Raw genomic sequence first — 19137 nt, forward strand, 5'->3', positions numbered from 1 at the left:
TCCAAAGCTTAATGAACTAGTTTCCGGGTGCCAGAATGCCTTCATAAAAAAATGATGTATACATGACAACTTTGTTTATGTACAAGGTGTGATCAAAGCCTTGCACAAATCAAAACGACCGGCATTGTTTATAAAGCTCGACATCTCTAAGGCATTTGACTCGATCAGCTAGGTGTTCCTCATAGAAACTCTACAGGCTCTTGGTTTTGGCCAAAAATGGAGAGACTGGATCACAGCCTTGTTAGCCACATCATCCTCAAAGGTATTGCTCAATGGAGTGCCTGGGGGAAAAATTCAAGCATGCAAGACGCCTTCAACAAGGTGACCCACTATCACCCATGTTGTTCGTCCTGGCCATTGACCCACTCCACAAGTTAATCAAGATGGCCGCTAGTAACAACATCATAAACCCCATCCTCCCTCGAGCGGCAAAAATGAGATGCTCTCTACATGCCGATGATGCGGCAATTTTCGCGAACACGGATCGAACAGAACTGCACCATATCGGCCAGTTGCTACATACATTCGGCGAATGCTCCGGCCTCAAGATTAACATGAATAAGATAGAGATATTCCCCATTCGTTGCAGCGAGGATATCATCTCAGAAGCTCTAACAGACTTCCTAGGAAAAACACTTCTTCATTCCCTGGAAAATATCTGGGATTACCTCTCCACACCCGCAAACTCAGGAGGGTGGACATTCAACCGCTGATCAATAAGATAGGAGGAAGACTACCTGGATGGAAAGGGAAATTGTTGTCCTCGGTCGGAAGAGAGACACTAGTAAAGAGTGTGCTGACTTCTCAACCAATTTACTACCTCACAGCCTTCCCAACGCAAAAGTGGCTGATCAAACAAATCGATTGACTCAAATGAGGCTTTTTATGGAAAGGAGTCGAACCGGAAAAGGTCAATGGAGGACATTATTTGGTCAACTGGCCAACAGTGTGTTTGCCAAAAGATTTAGGAGGGCTAGAAATTCTTGACCTAGAGCAACTCGCTAGAGCTCTAAGAATGCGTTGGTGCTGGTTCCGATGGAAACATTCGAACAGACTTTAGGTAGGATTGGGTATCCCTTGTGACAAACATGACAAAGGCCTATTCTATGCCTCAATTGTAGTGGTGGTGGGTAACGGGAAAAAAGCTAACTTTTGCCACTCGTCTTGGGTGAGCAGGGCGTCACCAAGAAATTTGGCGCCGCTCTTATTCCAACGATCCAGACGAAAACAATTCTCAGCACACCGAGCATTGCAGGACAACTACTGGATTGATCAAGTATGCCCGCTCACAACTTAGGAGGAAATCAGGGAGTATGTGCACCTATGGGAAGAAATTCAATTGCTACATATGGACAACAGCATTGAGGACGAGATCTCTTGGAGGTGGACATCGGATGGGGAATACACGACAAAAAGAGGACATAAACCCATATCGGTGAAGCAAAACCAGTTGATGAGGTGGCATTCTTAATCAAAGAGGACATAAATCAATACCGGATGGTAATGTCTCCCGCACGGAACACCGATGTTGTAGGCAGCCCGACCGTTGGGAACGTCTTTGGTTGTTTTTCTCTTTGGGATTGTCATGTGAGCGCCCGCGGTCGTCTCACTCCCCTCTTCTTTAATTTGTTGAGTGCGTGGCTAGTGGCCCGGTCGTTGAGTTGCTGTTGAGTTGTGTTGTCTGTTTCTTTATATTGTTTCTTTATTCCTTTTCGTCTAATAAAAATTCGGCAAATCTCTTACCGTCCGTTAAAAAAAATAATCCCGTGGTAAGTCCATGTACCTATTTAAATAAATCTTTAAATCATTTAAGAACACTCCAAGTGATTTAAATAATAATTTAAATCACTCATGTCTTCTGATATGCATATCGACGAAATATTTAGGTCCTGTTTGGCACGGCTCCACTCCTAAACTCCAGCAACTCCATCAAAAAATTGAGCCAAACACCCCAACTCCAAAACTCTATGGAGTTGCCAACTCCATGGAGCTGTAGTGCAAATGGAGGTGGAGTTTTGGAGCACCTCTTTTGCTACTCCAGAAACCTCTCTTTTTAACCTCCTCGTGGAGTTGGTGGGTAATTACCCACCAATGCTACTGGTTACACAAAAAATCGTTTCATTCTATTCTCCCTTCTATTCTCCCGAGCCCCACTTGCCGCCAGAGCCTCGCCCGTCGCCGCCCCCGTGGCCGGCCGGCCCCGCTGCCCGGCGACGCCCGCCGCCTGTCGCCGCGCCCATCGCCGCCCGCCGCCCGGCGTCGCCCGTTGCCGCCCCCGTGGCCGGCCGTCCCCGTTGCCTGTCGCCCGTCGCCGCCCCGCCTCCCGGCGACGCCCGTCGCCGCCCGCCGCCCGTCTATTCTCCCGAGCCCCACTCGCCGCCAGAGCCCCACCCGTCGCCGCCCTCGTGGTCGGCCGGCCCCGCCGCCCGTCGCCGTCCCACCGCCCGGCGACGTCCGTCGCCGCTCGCCGCCCGCCGCCCGTCGCCCGTCGCCGCCCCGCCGCCCGGCGACGCCCGTCGCCGCCCGCCGCCCGTGGAGGGTCTCCCATGTGCGGCACAGTGCAGTGGAAAAAGAGGAAGAAGAAGATGGGATAGAGAGGATGACAAGTGGGACCTTAATTGGGGGGCAACAATGGCAATCCACACTGAAATCGATCTTTTTTGGAGCTGAGAGCACCCATCTAGCCAAACACCCTATTTTTGTTCTGGAGTTTTGGAGCGGAGCTGGCTCTATGTGAAGTTCTGAAGTGGAGCAGCTCCACCCGAAGTTGGAGCCATACCAAACAGGACCTTAAGAACCCTCCATGACAAGTTAAAAGAAGGGATCAGCGTGCAATGCAGCTGCTACATCGCCGGAACTTCCTCGAGGACTCTGAAGCCTTTCTTCAGTTCTTGCATGCAGAACTTGAGTCACTGACAAGCAAGATAAGTGTAACGCGCCTAGCAACATTTTAAGCATTTGCCTAATTGCCTAGAAATTGCCAAACATGTCAACATGATTGAAATTTGTGCTGAATATGGTGCACGGAATGATTGTAGTGATTTTGTTTTGCATTTTTTTTTTGCCCCCTAGGGATATGGAAGAAGCAGAAATGGTGGACTTGCAAGTCACAATCAGCAACAGGTAACAGTAACTATGCCAAACCATTGCTCCAAGTACACAATTCATGGATATGATTCTATTCCTCTTTACAATGGATATGCCAATAAAAAATATCCATATAAATGGCAGAGCAAGGTCCGGGCCTCATTTAGCTAAGAAAATACGAACTTTACAAAGATATCATCAGGTGGCAAATTGAAGTTTAACAGGCGAGATCTCCAATCTGAAATTTGTTTTCTTATCTGATCTCCCTCCTCTTCCATCCGTGGATATGCCATTGAAGGACAAACCCGACAGCACGTTCATGGCTACAGAATGACGAAAGATTGAAAAGGTATGTCGATAAGCACATTTCGGGTGACTGCCCTACTTCGAATCTGTAAAGTGAAAGTATAGTTTACACCTCATAATTTATTCAACAGCTTCACAAGGTTCATGTCAATTAGCTTACTGTTAAGGGTTATTTACGAAAACCTGAGTGACTCGGGTTTGGGTAATCAACTTTATGACATGTCGACATGCAACTAAGGCATTTGGCATACTTGTAAATCCATGAATAGCGAAACAATAGCTAGAAGCCACAAATATTTGTAAATAAAGATAAAAAAGGCTTTCATCATTCTTGATGTCTTGCTTCAGGTATTACCTGTATAAAGAAGTTGGAACATCTTATCTGTCCATGGGCCATCTGGCCACTGGTGATAAAATGAGACAGTGCATCAGTCAGAATTACAGGCAACAGCAGCACTGCACACTCACATCTGTTGCTTCATGGCTGGCTCTCCCATGCTTAGAAGTATAGGGACATAGGGTGATTTTTCATATTCCTTTGTATGTGTACTCAAAAGGTTGGAAGAAAACATCCATTCAACTTACTACTCCTTCCGTCCAATATTACTATTTATTTTGATTTTTCTATATACATAACTTTTGGTGTGCACCTAGATATATACTATGTCTAGATACATAGGAAAAGTAATGTACATATAAAAGCCAAAATGAATTGTAATTTAGGATGGAGAGAGTATTTCAGAAAAAAGAAATGCGTTGCCTTCTACTTTCAGCTTATAGAACTTGATATTTAAGGGTTAAGGCCCAAGGAGAATGGTGTGGTGCTACACTGCAGTAGCGGCTGGCGCAGAAAGATTAACATTTGGGAAAATTGGTTTCATAGCATCGAAAAATCACTTCATCTGGGAAATACCATTGAAAGTTTGCCATCCCGTAAAATACCATCAAAAGATTCAACCGTCAACTGGAAATAGCATTCCGTGACGTTCGAGTGGAAATGCCGTTAACGTCGTCCGTCTTAGACACCTCCTCCCTCCCATGTTTCTTCCGGACTTTCCAAAGCCGAACGCCTTCCTCGTCCCTCCGTTGCGCCGGCAAGCCGCTGCTTCTTCCTGCCCCTGCTCCTGGCCGTGCTGCGTCGCTACAACGGCTGGGCCAACACTCTCACTGCATCAAGTCTTGGTGCTAGGCGCTTCCCCTACACCCTCGCTCAAGGGCTACGACGTACCTGAGGGTGTCGATTTCATGGACTTGAAGATTGCAGTGGTGGATTTAGTGCTTGCCCGCGTGAGAAATTTGGAAGCAAGCAGGTGCTTCTGATGCTATAGAGAAGGGAGGGGGAAATCGAGTAGAACAAGGAGATAGCATGCTCCATGCTGCTTGCTTGCTCTATTCGGAGATGCAGGAGTTGAGCAGGTGCTGTCGTGCTGCTTGCTAATTTGAGGAGAGCAATAGAGGGGGATTGAATGGATAGATTACTACTTGTGCTTGGATTGGAGGTGCGCAGGTGGCCGCTTACTTCGATGGGGGAGAGAGAACAGATGAGAGATTGCATATGGAGTAGAGGACTAGGGCAGCGCCCTCGCTCGGCCTCGGCCTCGCATCCTTGGCGCGGCGTGGAGCTCGGACTGTAGCTGGAGGTGGCTAGGGGCTCAGGAGGCGGCTGCAGGCTTTTGCGTGCCCATCGAGAAGAGGGGCAAGGAGCGGTCGGCGCTCACCTTGGGAAGGAAGGAGGAGCCAAGGAGGGATGAGCTGGATAGGCTTGACGGTGTTTCCTCTGCACGTCACGGAATGCTATTTATAGGTTGACGGTTAACCTTTCCATGATATTTTACGGAACAACGAGCTTTTAATTGTATTTTTTTCTAGATGTGGCGACCTATAAAACCAATTTTCCATTAAAATTTCCATCCTCCCCCAACCACCAGACCCCTGTCGGTGATGATGAGCAGCCTCAGACAGAGGTCAGAGCACGTGCTCTTTAGCTCAGCGACGGCCCGTCTCCAAAGCTCTGCCGGACATGGGCTCATGTTTATCAATACCAATGGTCACACAAGCTGTTCGGTTGGCAGTCAACAATGGCAATCAGTTTTGCCCGCATGGAGGGAATGACACACAAATATAAAGAAAATGGAATTGACACTCCACACGTATCTAGACTTTTATTAAAGCCTCTTCTAAATGCGTTGAGTAACAGAAAGTTTAGTTCTTGGACCCATATGATTACATGAACATCATATATCTGACACACACGCTACCGGGGACATTAACATTATTACACATAACGAGAATAATGTACATGTGGCGAACATTATTTTCATCATAACATAATCGGTGGCATAGTCATGAGCTACTTCCTCCATTCCAAATTGTATCTTTTAGCTTTTTTAATTCATAAATATTATTATGCATCTAGATATAGCTCCAAAATATAGATCATTTTAACTTAGCTCCAAATTGTAAATCGTTTTAACTTTTTAGGGTCTAGGCGCATAATAATATCTATGAACCTGGAAAAGTCAAACGACCTCCAATTTGGAACAGAGGGAGTAGAAAGAATTTGTGGTCCCTTCAGTTGTACTCGACAAACTCTTTGGATCTCTACAGAAAATGTGCTTACAGCATATGTAACCCTTCAGTGGGCAGTCTAGTTCTAATTACCAACCTTCTCGATTTCCCATCCACGAATGGATTCGTAGATAACTAGGCCTTCTATGGTGGTGCGAAATTGCATTGACGGATATATTCATCGTCATAGTCCACGTACTTTGTCCAAAGGTGCCTGAACTGGTTCATACCGATGTCCAGCCACGGCTTCATATTACCGTTGAAATGCACAACAGCAGCATTCCTGATCTCCTCCATGCTGATGCTTGGATTGTACCCAAGCCCAAGAACATGCCAGGATTTGTCCAGAGGCTTCGTGGTGGAGTAGAATGTGATTAAGCCTGGGGGCAGCGTTCCTAGCTTCCATAATGTCCGGTTCTCATTCTGAAAATGATAACAAGGAATTCATCAATGGTAAATAATCAACAGAAGAAGAAAAGGCAGAGTATTGGCTAGAAGTTCCTCCATTCACACCAAACTAGTATGTTACATGGATTGGCAAAAGTACTGCACATTTCAGGGGCCATGGGAATGTTAACTTTAGTAGTTTAACTTCTGCCCTACTTGACAACAACCATTAACATTTGCTCTTTGACAAGCCGTGCGTTAATTAAAATAAGATTGACTAAACAATTTGACAATATTTAAATAATCATTTTCTACACCTAGTAATTTTAGCTGTTGTCGTCTAGCATTAACAGAGTTACTCTTGTATGGCGTAGCAGAGATACACAGATTGACTTATCACACAGCTTGGTCATTTAACAACTAAGAACATTAACTCTGAATTTCGGACAAGAGATATCTAAATGGTTACCTGATTCTGCCAGTAATGGTACTGTTCAGTACACTTCTCCCTCCTCCAAGAATCAAGATCAAAGAAGTTCATGCCATATGCCCATCCACAGGCATTAGGACTAAACTTTGCTTTGATAAGGGGATGTGAGAAGTTCATGTACTGCCAATACCGATGAAAAGACCCAAAGCATGTTTCTACTGCTCCATTCACTTTCCCATCCATGTCAATCTTCCACAGCCCTGTAAGATCCCTCTGCACCACAACATCATCGTCCAGGAAAAGAATCCGGTGCAGCTTCGGGTACATCTCCGGCAAATAGAATCGCAAGTGATTGAGCATAGATAGATACTTGGGATTCCTGAACTTCATATTGCTAGCATCTTTGGTGGCATTCTCAAGCTTGTTCTCAAAATAGAATTTTTGGAGGTTTGCCGACTCCAGTTGCCGGAGCACAGGGACATACGAGGAGTTCAGAAATTTGTAATCCTCAAATGCTTTGACCTCATAGTGTGCACCTTTTAAGTCCATTCGGCGTATTATCACCTGCAATGGCATGCCATATAACTTTAAATACACTTCTAGCAGAAACTATCAGTGGGCCAATGACCATGTGAACTAAATTTAACAAGAAGGCAACAGTTAAAGAAGCACAATGTCAATGGCCAAAAGACATAGACAAATAGGAGTCAGCATAGTGATTCTGAATCTTTCATTGCATTTATTAGCAGAATGGTATCCCACTCGGGTGATCCTGACTTGCTATCTCTAAACACTAAGTATAAAGCTAAAAATCCAGTACTCAACCAGCCATTGCGATGTTCAACTGTTCCTGATCTACCTATACAAAATAAAGCTTCTGTCTAGCAATATTTAGTGAGCTAGGACTTCCTTAAGACTATATATGTTGACTCTGTAAATTTGAAAGTAACAAACAGAAACGGATAGAATACTCTACCAAGGGCATGTCAGATTTCTTCAAGAATGCACAATATGTAGAAGACACCATTACATCTAGAGATGTGCATGAATGATCATTCTACATTATCACTAAAGTAACCACTGATACAAGTTTTTGGGAACAAAATGCTGTGCAAAGTAGGCAATACTTCAGTGTATATATAAGCAAGATGGAGAAGCAGAATGGAAGCAAACCTGCATGGCGCCGAGGTTCATCCGGTCGGTGACAACATGGAAGACGTGCTTTGAGGGGTCGATGGAGTTGGCGACGGCGGAGCGCACGACGCAGGAGGCCGCGAGCACGTTGTCGGAGAAGATTGCGTAGTGGAAGAGCGCGGGGTCCTCGAGCGCCCGCGGCGGCGGCACCGGTTCCGCGTACTGCTCGGGCCTGGCGATCCGCTCGGCGGTGAGGCGGACGGCGAGGCAGTGGAGCGGCTTGGGGATGGACTTTGCGGCGATGAGGGAGGCGAAGGCGCCTCGCTTCTTGGCGCGCGCGAGCAGCTCGTTCTGCGCGAAGATGGCGTCCTTGAGGCGCTGGATCTTGAGCTGCGGGTCGAATAGCGGCTTGGAGTCGGCGATGGCGGCGCGCGCGGCGCGGATCAGGTCCTTGGCCTGGAGGTCGAGCTGGCGGGAGGACGAGGCGTTGGCGGCGGCGGCGGGGTCGGAGAAGGGGTCCGAGACGGTGGCGGCGTCGGCGGCGAGGGAGAGGGCGCGGAGCGTGTTGGTGAGGTTGCGGTGGAGCGAGGAGAGGAGGCGGAGGTGGCGCGCGCGGTCGAGGTGGAGGCGGCGCGACGCCGCGGCGAGAGCGGCAGCGGAGGCGGCGGCGTCCGAGGCCTGCTTCCGGATCTGCTCCGCCCGGAGGCGGTCCCCGTTCACGGCCGCGGACGCGCCGGCGGTGGCCACGGGCGCGGCGGCGGAGACGGCGAGGAGGAGGAGAGCGAGGGCCACGACGGGACGGGCGCTGCGCCCAGCGCTCCCGGCCACGGCTGCCATGGGTCTCAGAGCTCGCACGGTACGGGAGCCTCTCGCATTGGCGGGGAGAGGGTGAGGAAGGGAGCAGTGGCGCACTGTGCAGTGGTGGTGGGCTTGGGGAAGAAGAGGAGAGGGGGTGGAATTAACCGGGAATGGGATTAGTATCTGCGGATCAATGGCGATGGCCTCGGGTCCAGCCGCGTCGCCGACACCTCTGGTTCTCACTGGCACGTGGGGCACCAAGCGCTCGTCCCACATGTCGGTCTAGCTGGGTAGACTGTGGAGCTGGGAGTCCGTCCGGTTGTGGGCCCGGGGCTCGTGGCCGCGTACCGGACTGAAGCGGACCCCTGTTCTGCCGGTGGGCCCACTCGTCAGTGGGGTGTTGTTGGTTTCGGTGGTGAACCACCAGACCCCGATGGGAATGTCGAGTGGCCGAATCGTGCGGTGCGCGGTGGCCGGAATTCTGGTATTGGCCCGCCCGGTGGCTGGATTTTGGAACGCGGATCTTCTGCGCCGCGCACCATCCCGTTGACCGGTAGGTCCAACCAATGCGCTGGAATGGATTCGGCCCCTGCCTAGTCGCCTAGATCAGCCCCTTCGGCAACACGATGCTAGTCGAGCACTCGAGCTCTAGTACCTTGCCAAATTCTCCGAGCAACATCACTTTGTCTTACCAAGCACATCCCCGTATCGATTCTCCTGTTCTCTCACGAGGCATCCATTGCCTCAGAAGCCAGAACCAATTCGAAAATCGATTGAGGTGAATCTCTAACTTCTCTCTAGCTAACTATCGAGCTCGTTCTACTTTTGCAAAGGAGTAGATGTAGAACGAGCTCATCAGTCTAAAAAACGCACGCAAGGTTTCTTTTTCTTTTTGTGGCGGGATATTTTCTTATCTAAACCACCAAAACTAATGAAACGTCCCAGGGTTATCTAATGTCGTGATGGTTAAACATGCAATATATTCAGAGAACCACGCTACCACTGCTGGGGAAAGCGCCTTCTATACCGGATCCAAACCCTCTTTGGCACCGGTTGTGCAACCGGTATTGCTAAGTCGGTACTAAGGGGGTCCTTTAGTACCGATCGGTCTCCCAACCGGTACTAAATTCTTTTTTCTTTTCTGTTTCTTTTCCCATTTTTTTCTATTTCTTTATTCTATATTAGTATTTCGTATTTATTTTCTTTGCGTATACTAGTTCTAATACGCAATATATATAAAGTTGTATTTAATCTATAGTATTACATTTGAGATCATATTATACATAGACATATTGTGCATACACATATATGAATAATATTACATTACATCAACTCTCCAAGTTCAATATTTTGGATCAACTATTATGAACCCGAGTCCTGATGGTGATGCAGATTTGATCCATCATTATGGAACTCTTCCGCTGGATTTACTACCTTGTTCAGAAGAAATCCACTGAGTTGTTCTTGAATTGCTCTGATTTTTCCGTCTCGAGGAATTTTTCTTTCATGTGCATAATCTATGTCATTAGTAAAAGTTATTATATTAGATCAATGGATCTACGCAATTAGAACTAAGTTATTGTTAAGAAATTTATATATGTACTATGAATTTATGGTCATTTATACGCTTGGGACGTACAAAGCTATGGATGAACTCACATACGTAGTATCCGCATAAATTATTCCTCAGATTCTATCTCAAACAATATATATATATATATATATATATATATATATATATATGGCAAAAGAAGTTATGAAATATTTGTTGTGTGCAAGGAAGTGACACGAGATGTGCAAATTCAATACATACCGGGAATTCAGAGTGGATATGAAGTTGCTCCTTGAATTCACCCGAGTGATGTTGACGGAAGCGAGCCCATGCTCTGTTAAGCATGTCTATGAGGTTGGTGTATTGATTTTTTGATCTCCTCAGAGAGTCCAGGATATAGACCATGCTTCGATCAACCACGATAACGAGTATCTAGTGGAAACTGTACATATAAACATAGTGAAAAGCTATTTAGTCTTATTTTTAACTGCTACTTCGAAAAATAAAAGAGATGGGAAACACGCTCACTTGAAGTTGTACGGCAGAAATATGTACTTCTTGTAATGTTGCTTGTCCAAGAAATTATATATATTCTTCAAGGTTTGATTTGGTTTATCTCTTACATTTGCCTCGTTTATAACATCCGGATCCACGAAGCCGATGTCATACAATCCTATCCTCTAGCAAGCTTGAATCTCCATCATGCATGATATAAAATAGAATAGGAGATAAGATATCGCACAATGACTAGAGTAGGAATTTTGAAGCTAGAGCAAATTAAACACTTACAGAACCTAGGAACTGATGAGTGATTTGTCAAGTGCGTCTTGATTGTAAAGGAAATAAAGTTACTTGAGTGGCACATTTATAATGGCATCACCAAGTAAATAATGTTGATCTCTAATCCGAACTTCTAGCATGACTAAACCGGTGGCTGAAGCCTCCATGTACCATTGGTACAATTTGTACATCTTCGTTGGAAGACGGTCCACCAACTGCGGCCACACAAGCTCTTTCCCTAACTCAAATTTCCATTTACCAGCCCCAAGGTGCTTTGGGATGTGATCCTCCCCTCGAAGTTGAGCTGCGGTGAGATTTGTATCTTTGGCGAATAGAAGCAGGTTCTTATCAAACTCCGAAAGCACCTGGAGCGGGGCAATCAATTGGTTGGATTGGATTATGATCTATGGAATACTTGACCCAGTTTTCTTCTTGTTCTGAAAAGCATTTGTTATAGTGCGGTCGCAGTCAGAGAGCGATGGTTTCTTTGGCTTTTTCTTTTTCTCCAACTCCATGCGTCTAATGAAAGCCCAAAATTTAACCTTATCAAGTGGTGGATCTTTCTTCACGGGAGGCTTTGTTGCGAAGTGAGCTTTAACCTGAGCATTCACTATTGCATCGAGTACCTCATCAATCATATCATAAGGTTTTTTGGGCTCTGGTTGATTCTCATTTGGCTTCTTCTGCTTCTTCTTTGTAGGCGCAGTAGGTGGAATTGAATGCGTCTTTCGCCGTGTAGCCTTGCTCATAACAGTGGGAGGTGGACCCATTCTAGGATCCTTGTCAGCTTGTGGAGAGCGTGGACTCATGCTAGGATCCCTGTCAGCTAATGGACTCATGCTAGGATCCCTGTCAGCTAGTGGAGAGGATGCCCTGGTAGATGGCGTAGGTGATCTTGCCCTTGAGACCTGAGGAGATGATCCCAAGGTCTGGGGATTCGGTTGCGGAATCATTATGTAGCGCTTGGGCCATAGAATCCAACTGTGGATAGCTTGTCCTAGATTCTTTTCCCCGTCGCCTCCAGGTACCTGCAGTTCAAGGTCATCCCAACCATCGACCACTCGGTCCACCCCAACTTTGGCGTAACAGCGAGCTGAAATCTCCATGCCATGAATTGTTTGGCCTTGTGTCGGTTGTTCAGCCACACCATAAGCCACCACAATGAGATTGTTTTTCACAAGAGTAACAAGCTCACAAAGAGCTCTCCCAGTGATGTCATCTACGGGGTGGCGTTGGTTGTCCTCAACCATGTCAAAAGATCCTCCAGCCGGTGCTTCCGTGGAAGCGACGCTTCTTCGACGCTGAGAGGGGCCTACATCGACATTAGCCCCTAACAATGCAGTTGCTTGTTCAGTGGCTTGTTTTCTAAGAGTTAGAGCCACACGCCGATCGATTGCTTCCTCCATTCTTTCCTCTGTCAAAGTTGCATGTTCTTGGAACTCTCACAACTGTCGTGTCTGTTCAGCCTTACTTCTTTGACGATTTCTATAGGAATGAATGTGACCATGAAAGGCAAACTTCCATAGAATTACTCCTTTGCCTCGGCAATGTCCAGGGTGTTTTGAATTACCTAGTGCCATAGTCAGCTCGTTCTTCTCTCGATCAGGCAAGAAAGATCCTTTGGTCGTAGCCTGTATTGACTCAACAAGCCTCGTACCCGCTTCTCTTAATTCTTGGCTGAATACAAATAATCCATCTTTGGGATTGAGCGTGCCGCCATGAGCATAATACCAATGCTTTACTCGCTCCGTCCATTCGAGAGTCGCTGGTACGATTTTCTTAGCAATTATGTCATCTTCTATCCTCTGCCATTTGATGATCCCCTTCGTGTAACCTTCTGGCCCAAGATGATGAAAGTATTTCTTCTGACGAGCATTGCCGGTATTGGTTTTAGTTGCCTTAGCGCTCTTTTGCGACTGCTTGAACTGCACAAATGAATCCCAATGATCTCTTAACTTCAGGTGCTTCATGAAATCTGGTATAAGGCCCTTCTTTATGTAGTCTTTGTTCATGTTCTTCTTGTACGTCTGAAAAGCAATTGAATCCTTTGGAAAGTCCCAATCTTTTACTTTTTCTTTATCTACACCTTCGAATGTAAAGTTTTCTTTTATCTGCTCCCATATCATTTCCTTCTCTTGCTCAGGGATCGTGCTTATGGGGAACATGGTTGTGGGGACCACACTCTCATTGATTTCAGGGCTTTTCCAATTTTGAAAGCTTATTGGGATGTTATCCCTAAGAATAAACCCAATTTAATTCACCAATTTAGTCTTAGCATTGTATGGAGCAGTTGGTTCACCCTCTTCATTAAGTTCCGTGATGATGATATGACCCTCTAACATCTTCTTCGGGCCTCGTTTCCGTTTAGGCCTGCTTGATCCATATGGCTGAAAAACGAAAGAAATATTAATTTCCAATAATCTTGATAAGTATAGAATTTAAATCATGTTTACGTATAATAATTGCTATACCTCACCTTGTTGCCCATCATTGCCTCCCTCGGCAATTGGTTGCGCCTCATTGCCATCACCAGACATGTTGAGGTAGATGTTAGTCTGGCTATGATTGACCTCTTCGTTTGGTTGATCATTCATGCAACCTTGAGCAATCAAGTTCATTAGGTATTCCTCGTCCAATCGAGCATGCTCGTCCTCTGATCATGCCATTGTAACTAATATAATATAAAAGGAATTATTCTAAGAAATAGTATGATTTATTCAAAGAATGACTATAACTTATCAATTTTGTTAGAATAAATGAGTACCAAAATGAATGACTAATAGTTATACAATTTCAAACAATAAATGACTAAAAAAAGAATGAAACACTTATACAATTTGTTATAATAAATGACTACAATAATATTTACACTGAATTGCTTATAAATGACAACAAAAAAGAATGAATAAATAAAACTTATACATTTGTAACAATAATTGACTATGTAATGAATGACTAATATTTATACATTTTGTAACAATAATTGACTACAAAGAAGAATGGCTATAACTTATACATTTTGTAAAAATAAATGACTAATACTTATATAAATTGTTACAATTAATGATAATAATATGCACAATAAATGACAAAGAATTATTCTAAGTAGTAGGCATTTTATAATTTCTAGCACTATTCGTATATTTTCTACCACTATTCCACTTATTTCTGGCACTAATAAAACAATGCATGGCAATAATGTACATTAATTTTCTAGCACTATTTACAAATTTTCTATATTCACCACGTACTTATACATTTTTCTATTTTTTTATAAAATAATTTCTATATTCACCATACTACTTATAACACAATTTCTTTATTTCCTAGCACTATTTTCTTATTTCCAAGCAATAATTTACATTAATTTCCTAGCACTATTTCCTTATTTCCTAGTACTATTTACAACACAATTTCTAACACTATTTCTATACTTTTCAATTTTTTTATTTTTCCTAACACAATTTCTATACTGTTCCTAGCAATATTTTAACTAGAAAAACATTTATCCATAATCCTAAAAATAAAGAAATTTAAAAAAAGATGACGTCAGCAGAGACGGCGCCCGCGGTCGTGCGATCCCTTGAAGCACGGCGCCGGTGGAGGAGGGGCGGGCGTTGGGGTTATGGGGGTCGGCGCCGAAGCCACGCGTAGGGTGTCGAAGAATGCAGCGGAGGCGTGACGGGGGTCATGGCTGGGGCGCACCGCGGTGTCGGGGTCGTTGGAGAAGGCGGTGGAGGCGCGATAACGGGGATAACAATGGCGTGGAGGAGGGAGGATGTTGGGGTGGTGGCGGAGGAGGATCCGGGAGGAGAGGGTTGGAGTCATAGGCGAATTTCGCTAAGTGTTGGGGAGGAAGGCGTTCGGTGGGGTTTTTATCCTCCTAGTACCGGTGCTAGCCAGCAATCGGTACTAAAAGGCCTTTTAGTACCGGATCCAGCCACCACCGGATATTAAAGGGGGGCAGAGTGCGCCAAAGCGAAATTACTATTATATTAATTTATTGCGTAGTAAATCAAATAACGTGCATAAAAATTGCAAAAATGATTTGTTAGCTTGATGTTGATTAGATATACACCATAAAAATATTAGATGCAGTTAAATATCAAACATAGTAAAATTATTAATTTTAACTTAGTAATAGGTTATACTGGTCATAATACTTATGTTAAATTTAAAATTAAAAAATAGATATTTTGACATGCAAAAATTTTGAAGAATAGTGCATCTAGTTTTACTAACATGTTTATCATGACTTAGTCATGTACTTATTTCATGGTACGTAAATTTATTGTTTAATATTTAATGGTGCTAAAAAAATCAAAATATTTAATATTTTAGCCATGCAAAAATTAGTTCTTGTTTAATAGAGTGAGATTTTTGCAAATAGTATTGTTAATAAACTCATAGAACACATGACATGACATTACAATGCGTTATTACATTATTTGTCACTTGACCACAAAATACAACATAATGGTTCTAATACATTACACATCATCATCTAGCGGAACGTTAATAACCTTCCTCTTGACGAACATCCCTTGGTTGTGATCGCGGCGTAAGTATGGAGCGTCCTCTTTGGCTAACAGGATGTTTGAGTCAACCTCGACTGAAAATGGAGGAAGCTCATCGAACTGATCATAATTTTCTGAAATGCCAGTTTTGTCCTCAACTCCAACGATTTTCCTTTTCTTTGGAAGAACAATGTGGAGTTTTGACTGGTCATCTGACTTATTAGCACCTTTCTTTATTGGTTTGCTTGACATGTCTTTCACGTAGAAAACTTGAGTCACATCATTGGCTAGGACGAATGGTTCGTCTCTATATCCAATCTTGTTGAGGTCCACTATTATCATCCCATAGTTGTCAGTCGTTATGCCTTCTCCAGTAAGTTTCACCCATTGGCACCGAAACAAAGGGATTTTCAAAGGTCCATAGTCCAGTTCCCATATTTTTTCAATGACACCATAGTATGTCTTTTTTTCCATTGTTGTCTATTGCATCTATACGGACACCACGATTTTAATTTGTGCTCTTTTGGTCTTGAGCTCTTGTGTAAAATGTGTACCCATTTATCTCGTATCCTTGGAATGTCGATACTGAGATAGATGGACCCCTAGCTAACCATGCTAGTTGTTTTTCAATCGTGTCATCACCTATTAGTGGTCGCCGCAACCAAGAGGTGAAAATGTCAATGTGATTACGTGTAATCTAGGGCTCAATCTTCTCTTAGTTTGAAGACCGTACAATAGCCTTGTGCTCCTCCATATATGGAGCCACCAGGGATGACTGTTGCAGGATCATGAAGTGTGCTTTACGCCATGTAGTTTCATCAATGTCCATCCGAGCTTTCCTCCCTAGTGTTCCCTTTCCCTTGAGTCTCCCCTCATGGCGTGATTACGAGCATATTGTGTAGAAATACAGGACCGAGAACAAAAATCTCTACAACAAGGTGGACTAGAAGGTGGGTCATGATATTAAAGAAGGAAGGTGGAAAGACCATATCAAAGCTGACAAGGCATTGCACCACGTCATTTTGCAGTTGTAGTAGATTGTTTGGATAGATTGCATTCGGAGAAATCATATTGAGGAATGCAAATAGCTTCACGATTATCATTCTCACATTCTCTGGTAGAATACCCCTTAGTGCAACAGGCAGCAACTGTGTCACCAGGACGTGGCAATCGTGGGCCTTATGAATTTCTTCTCTTTAGTATTTATTATTCCTGTATATTGAGGAGTAGCCCGATGGGACCCTGATACTATTCAAGCACTCAAACATGCTTTCCTTCTCTTCCTTGCTGAGAGTGTAACTAGCAGGATGCAAGTAATGTCCGTCATCTCTCTTTTCCGGATGTAAATCATCTCATTGTTTCATACGTTTTAGGTCCCGACGTGTTTCAATTGTATCATTTGCCTTTCCATATGTACCCAGAACGCCAAGCACGTTCACACCAAGATTTTTCGTTAGGTGTATCACATCGATTGCATTACGGACCTCAAGAACTTCCCAATAAGGTAACTCCCAAAATATAGATTTCTTCTTCCACATGGGTGCATGTCCGTCCTCGTCGTTCGGAACAGGTTGGCTACTAGAGCCCTTACCAAAGACTACCCTCACATCATTTATCATAGAAACTACATGTTTACCGTTACGGTGAACTGGATTAGTATGTTTTTCTTCCTTCCCTTCAAAATGCTCCCCTTTCTTTCTTAACGGGTGCTTAGCAGGAAGAAATCGACGATGGCCTGTATACACGACCTTCCAACAGTATTTCAAATACATGCTGCAAGTATCATCTAAACAGTGTGTGCAGGCTCGATATCCCTTGTTTGTCTGTCCGGACAGATTACCAAGCGCCAGCCAATCATTGATGGTTACGAACAGCAATACTTGTAGATTAAAAGTCTCATTTTTGTTCTTATCCCACACACGTACACCTTTTTCCTTCCATAACAGTAAAAGTTCATCGACCAACGGTTTTAGGTAAGCATCAATGTCATTGCCGGGTTGTTTTGAAACATAGATAATTAACGGCATCACAATGAACTTCCGCTTCATGTACATCCAAGGTGGAAGGTTGAACATACATAAGGTCACAGGCCAAGTGCTATGATCACTACTGAACTCACCGAATGGATTCAATCTATCCATACTTAAACCCAACCTTATGTTCTTTGCATCCTTTTCAAACTCGGGAAATTCTCTGTCAAGTGATTTTCATTAACTCATCAAAACTCTTGACAGAAACTCCATTTTTTGCCTGTCATTGCAGCATTTTCAGTGTGGTACCCAACTTTTTATGCCCCTGTTTGCAATCTGGGTACAACAATTTCTTATGATCATCTAACAAACGCTCGAACTTCTTTGACTCCTTCACATTCTCGCAGTTTTCCTTTGCATCTCGCAAAACCTGACCTAGATCATTGGTAGGACCTTCTTCTGCAACCATCTCTTCTTCAGCCTCGCCCATTGCAGCATCTGAAAAGGCACCTCCTTGAGGCCAGTCAGGAATGTAGTTATCATCTTCTTCATCATCATCATCTTCCATCATAATTCCTCTTTTCTCGTGCTTGGTCCAAATGAAATAGTTAGGCATGAATCCCGAATTGTATACGTGGGCATGAACAGTCTTTCTGGATGAGTAATCCTTCTCATTTTTGCAAATTCAGCATGGACAACAAATAAAACCAGACGGTGGCTTGTTGGACTCTGCCAGATCAAGAAAACAACACAAGTCATTAATGTACTCCATGGAGCGTTTGTCCGCGTTGTACATCCATTGCAAATCCATCTACAAAGTATTACCGAACCAAAGATATTCTAATCATCCATAGAATTATAGATGAAACATAACAAACATGATACAAATACCATTAAACTCAAATGTTGCTAAAAGTATAGATAGAAATACACAAATTTAAATTTTAGACCCAAACAACATGATACACTACGACAAACTCAAATGTTGCTGAAAGTTTAGATAGAAATATACAAATTTAAATTTCAGATCCAAACAACATGATATACTATGACAAACCATCTACTGAGTACTATCTAGGAGGACTTTAAGCGTCCTTGGGCGGCGAAGATGAAGGTTTCGCTGACCCAACCTCATCCTGTGGTTTATTTATACCTCCTGCGATGGTAGTACTTAGTGGACCTGAAACACCCAGGACTGGCGGTGGAGCATAACGACCACCAAAAGGAGGTTTTTAACCTGCCGCAACAGCATCTTTGTGACATCGTTTCGAATAACAAAGCATTTCTCTCTCCCACGTGCTCATGTTCTTCGGCTTATCATGACGACCAACTATGGTTTTCCCCTTGCCGCGAGAGGAACGATGATCGCCCCAACCATCGCCACTACCTCCAGCAGCAGTAGCCATCTCTATGTACCACAATTTATTTAGCTCATATTTGCAAATAACTAAACTATGAACAAATTATATTTTTCCCATAATTTATTTAGCTCAAACATAACATATAAATGATTTTTTTCATTGTATCTTATTCTAAAAATGACTAATTACATACCTCTATTTCATCTTATTATCTCTATGTACCAATATTTATCTCGCTCATATTTGC

General features: G+C 43.9%; 1 protein-coding gene across 1 annotated transcript; it reads right to left on the reverse strand.

Moving 5' to 3' along the window:
* Positions 1-5898: 5898 nt before the first annotated feature.
* Positions 5899-8866, reverse strand: LOC101765711 (galacturonosyltransferase 8). The gene is made up of 3 exons (XM_004952471.4): positions 7952-8866; positions 6818-7342; positions 5899-6384 (listed from the first exon to the last, which is right to left on the reverse strand). Exons 1-3 carry the CDS (start codon positions 8747-8749, stop codon positions 6106-6108), a joined length of 1602 nt encoding a protein of 533 aa, XP_004952528.1. The 5' UTR covers positions 8750-8866; the 3' UTR covers positions 5899-6105.
* Between the last annotated feature and the right edge of the window lie 10271 nt (positions 8867-19137).

Source organism: Setaria italica, chromosome I (assembly GCF_000263155.2).
Source record: "Setaria italica strain Yugu1 chromosome I, Setaria_italica_v2.0, whole genome shotgun sequence".
NCBI lineage: Eukaryota > Viridiplantae > Streptophyta > Magnoliopsida > Poales > Poaceae > Setaria > Setaria italica.

Excerpts from the sequence above, each read along its gene's own strand:
- LOC101765711 (XM_004952471.4), bottom strand. The coding sequence starts at position 8,749 with ATGGCAGCCGTGGCCGGGAGCGCTGGGCGCAGCGCCCGTCCCGTCGTG. Across the intron at positions 7,343-7,951 it reads TGAACCTCGGCGCCATGCAG|GTGATAATACGCCGAATGGA; the intron begins GTTTGCTTCCAT and ends ATGCCATTGCAG. Across the intron at positions 6,385-6,817 it reads ACCATTACTGGCAGAATCAG|AATGAGAACCGGACATTATG; the intron begins GTAACCATTTAG and ends TATCATTTTCAG.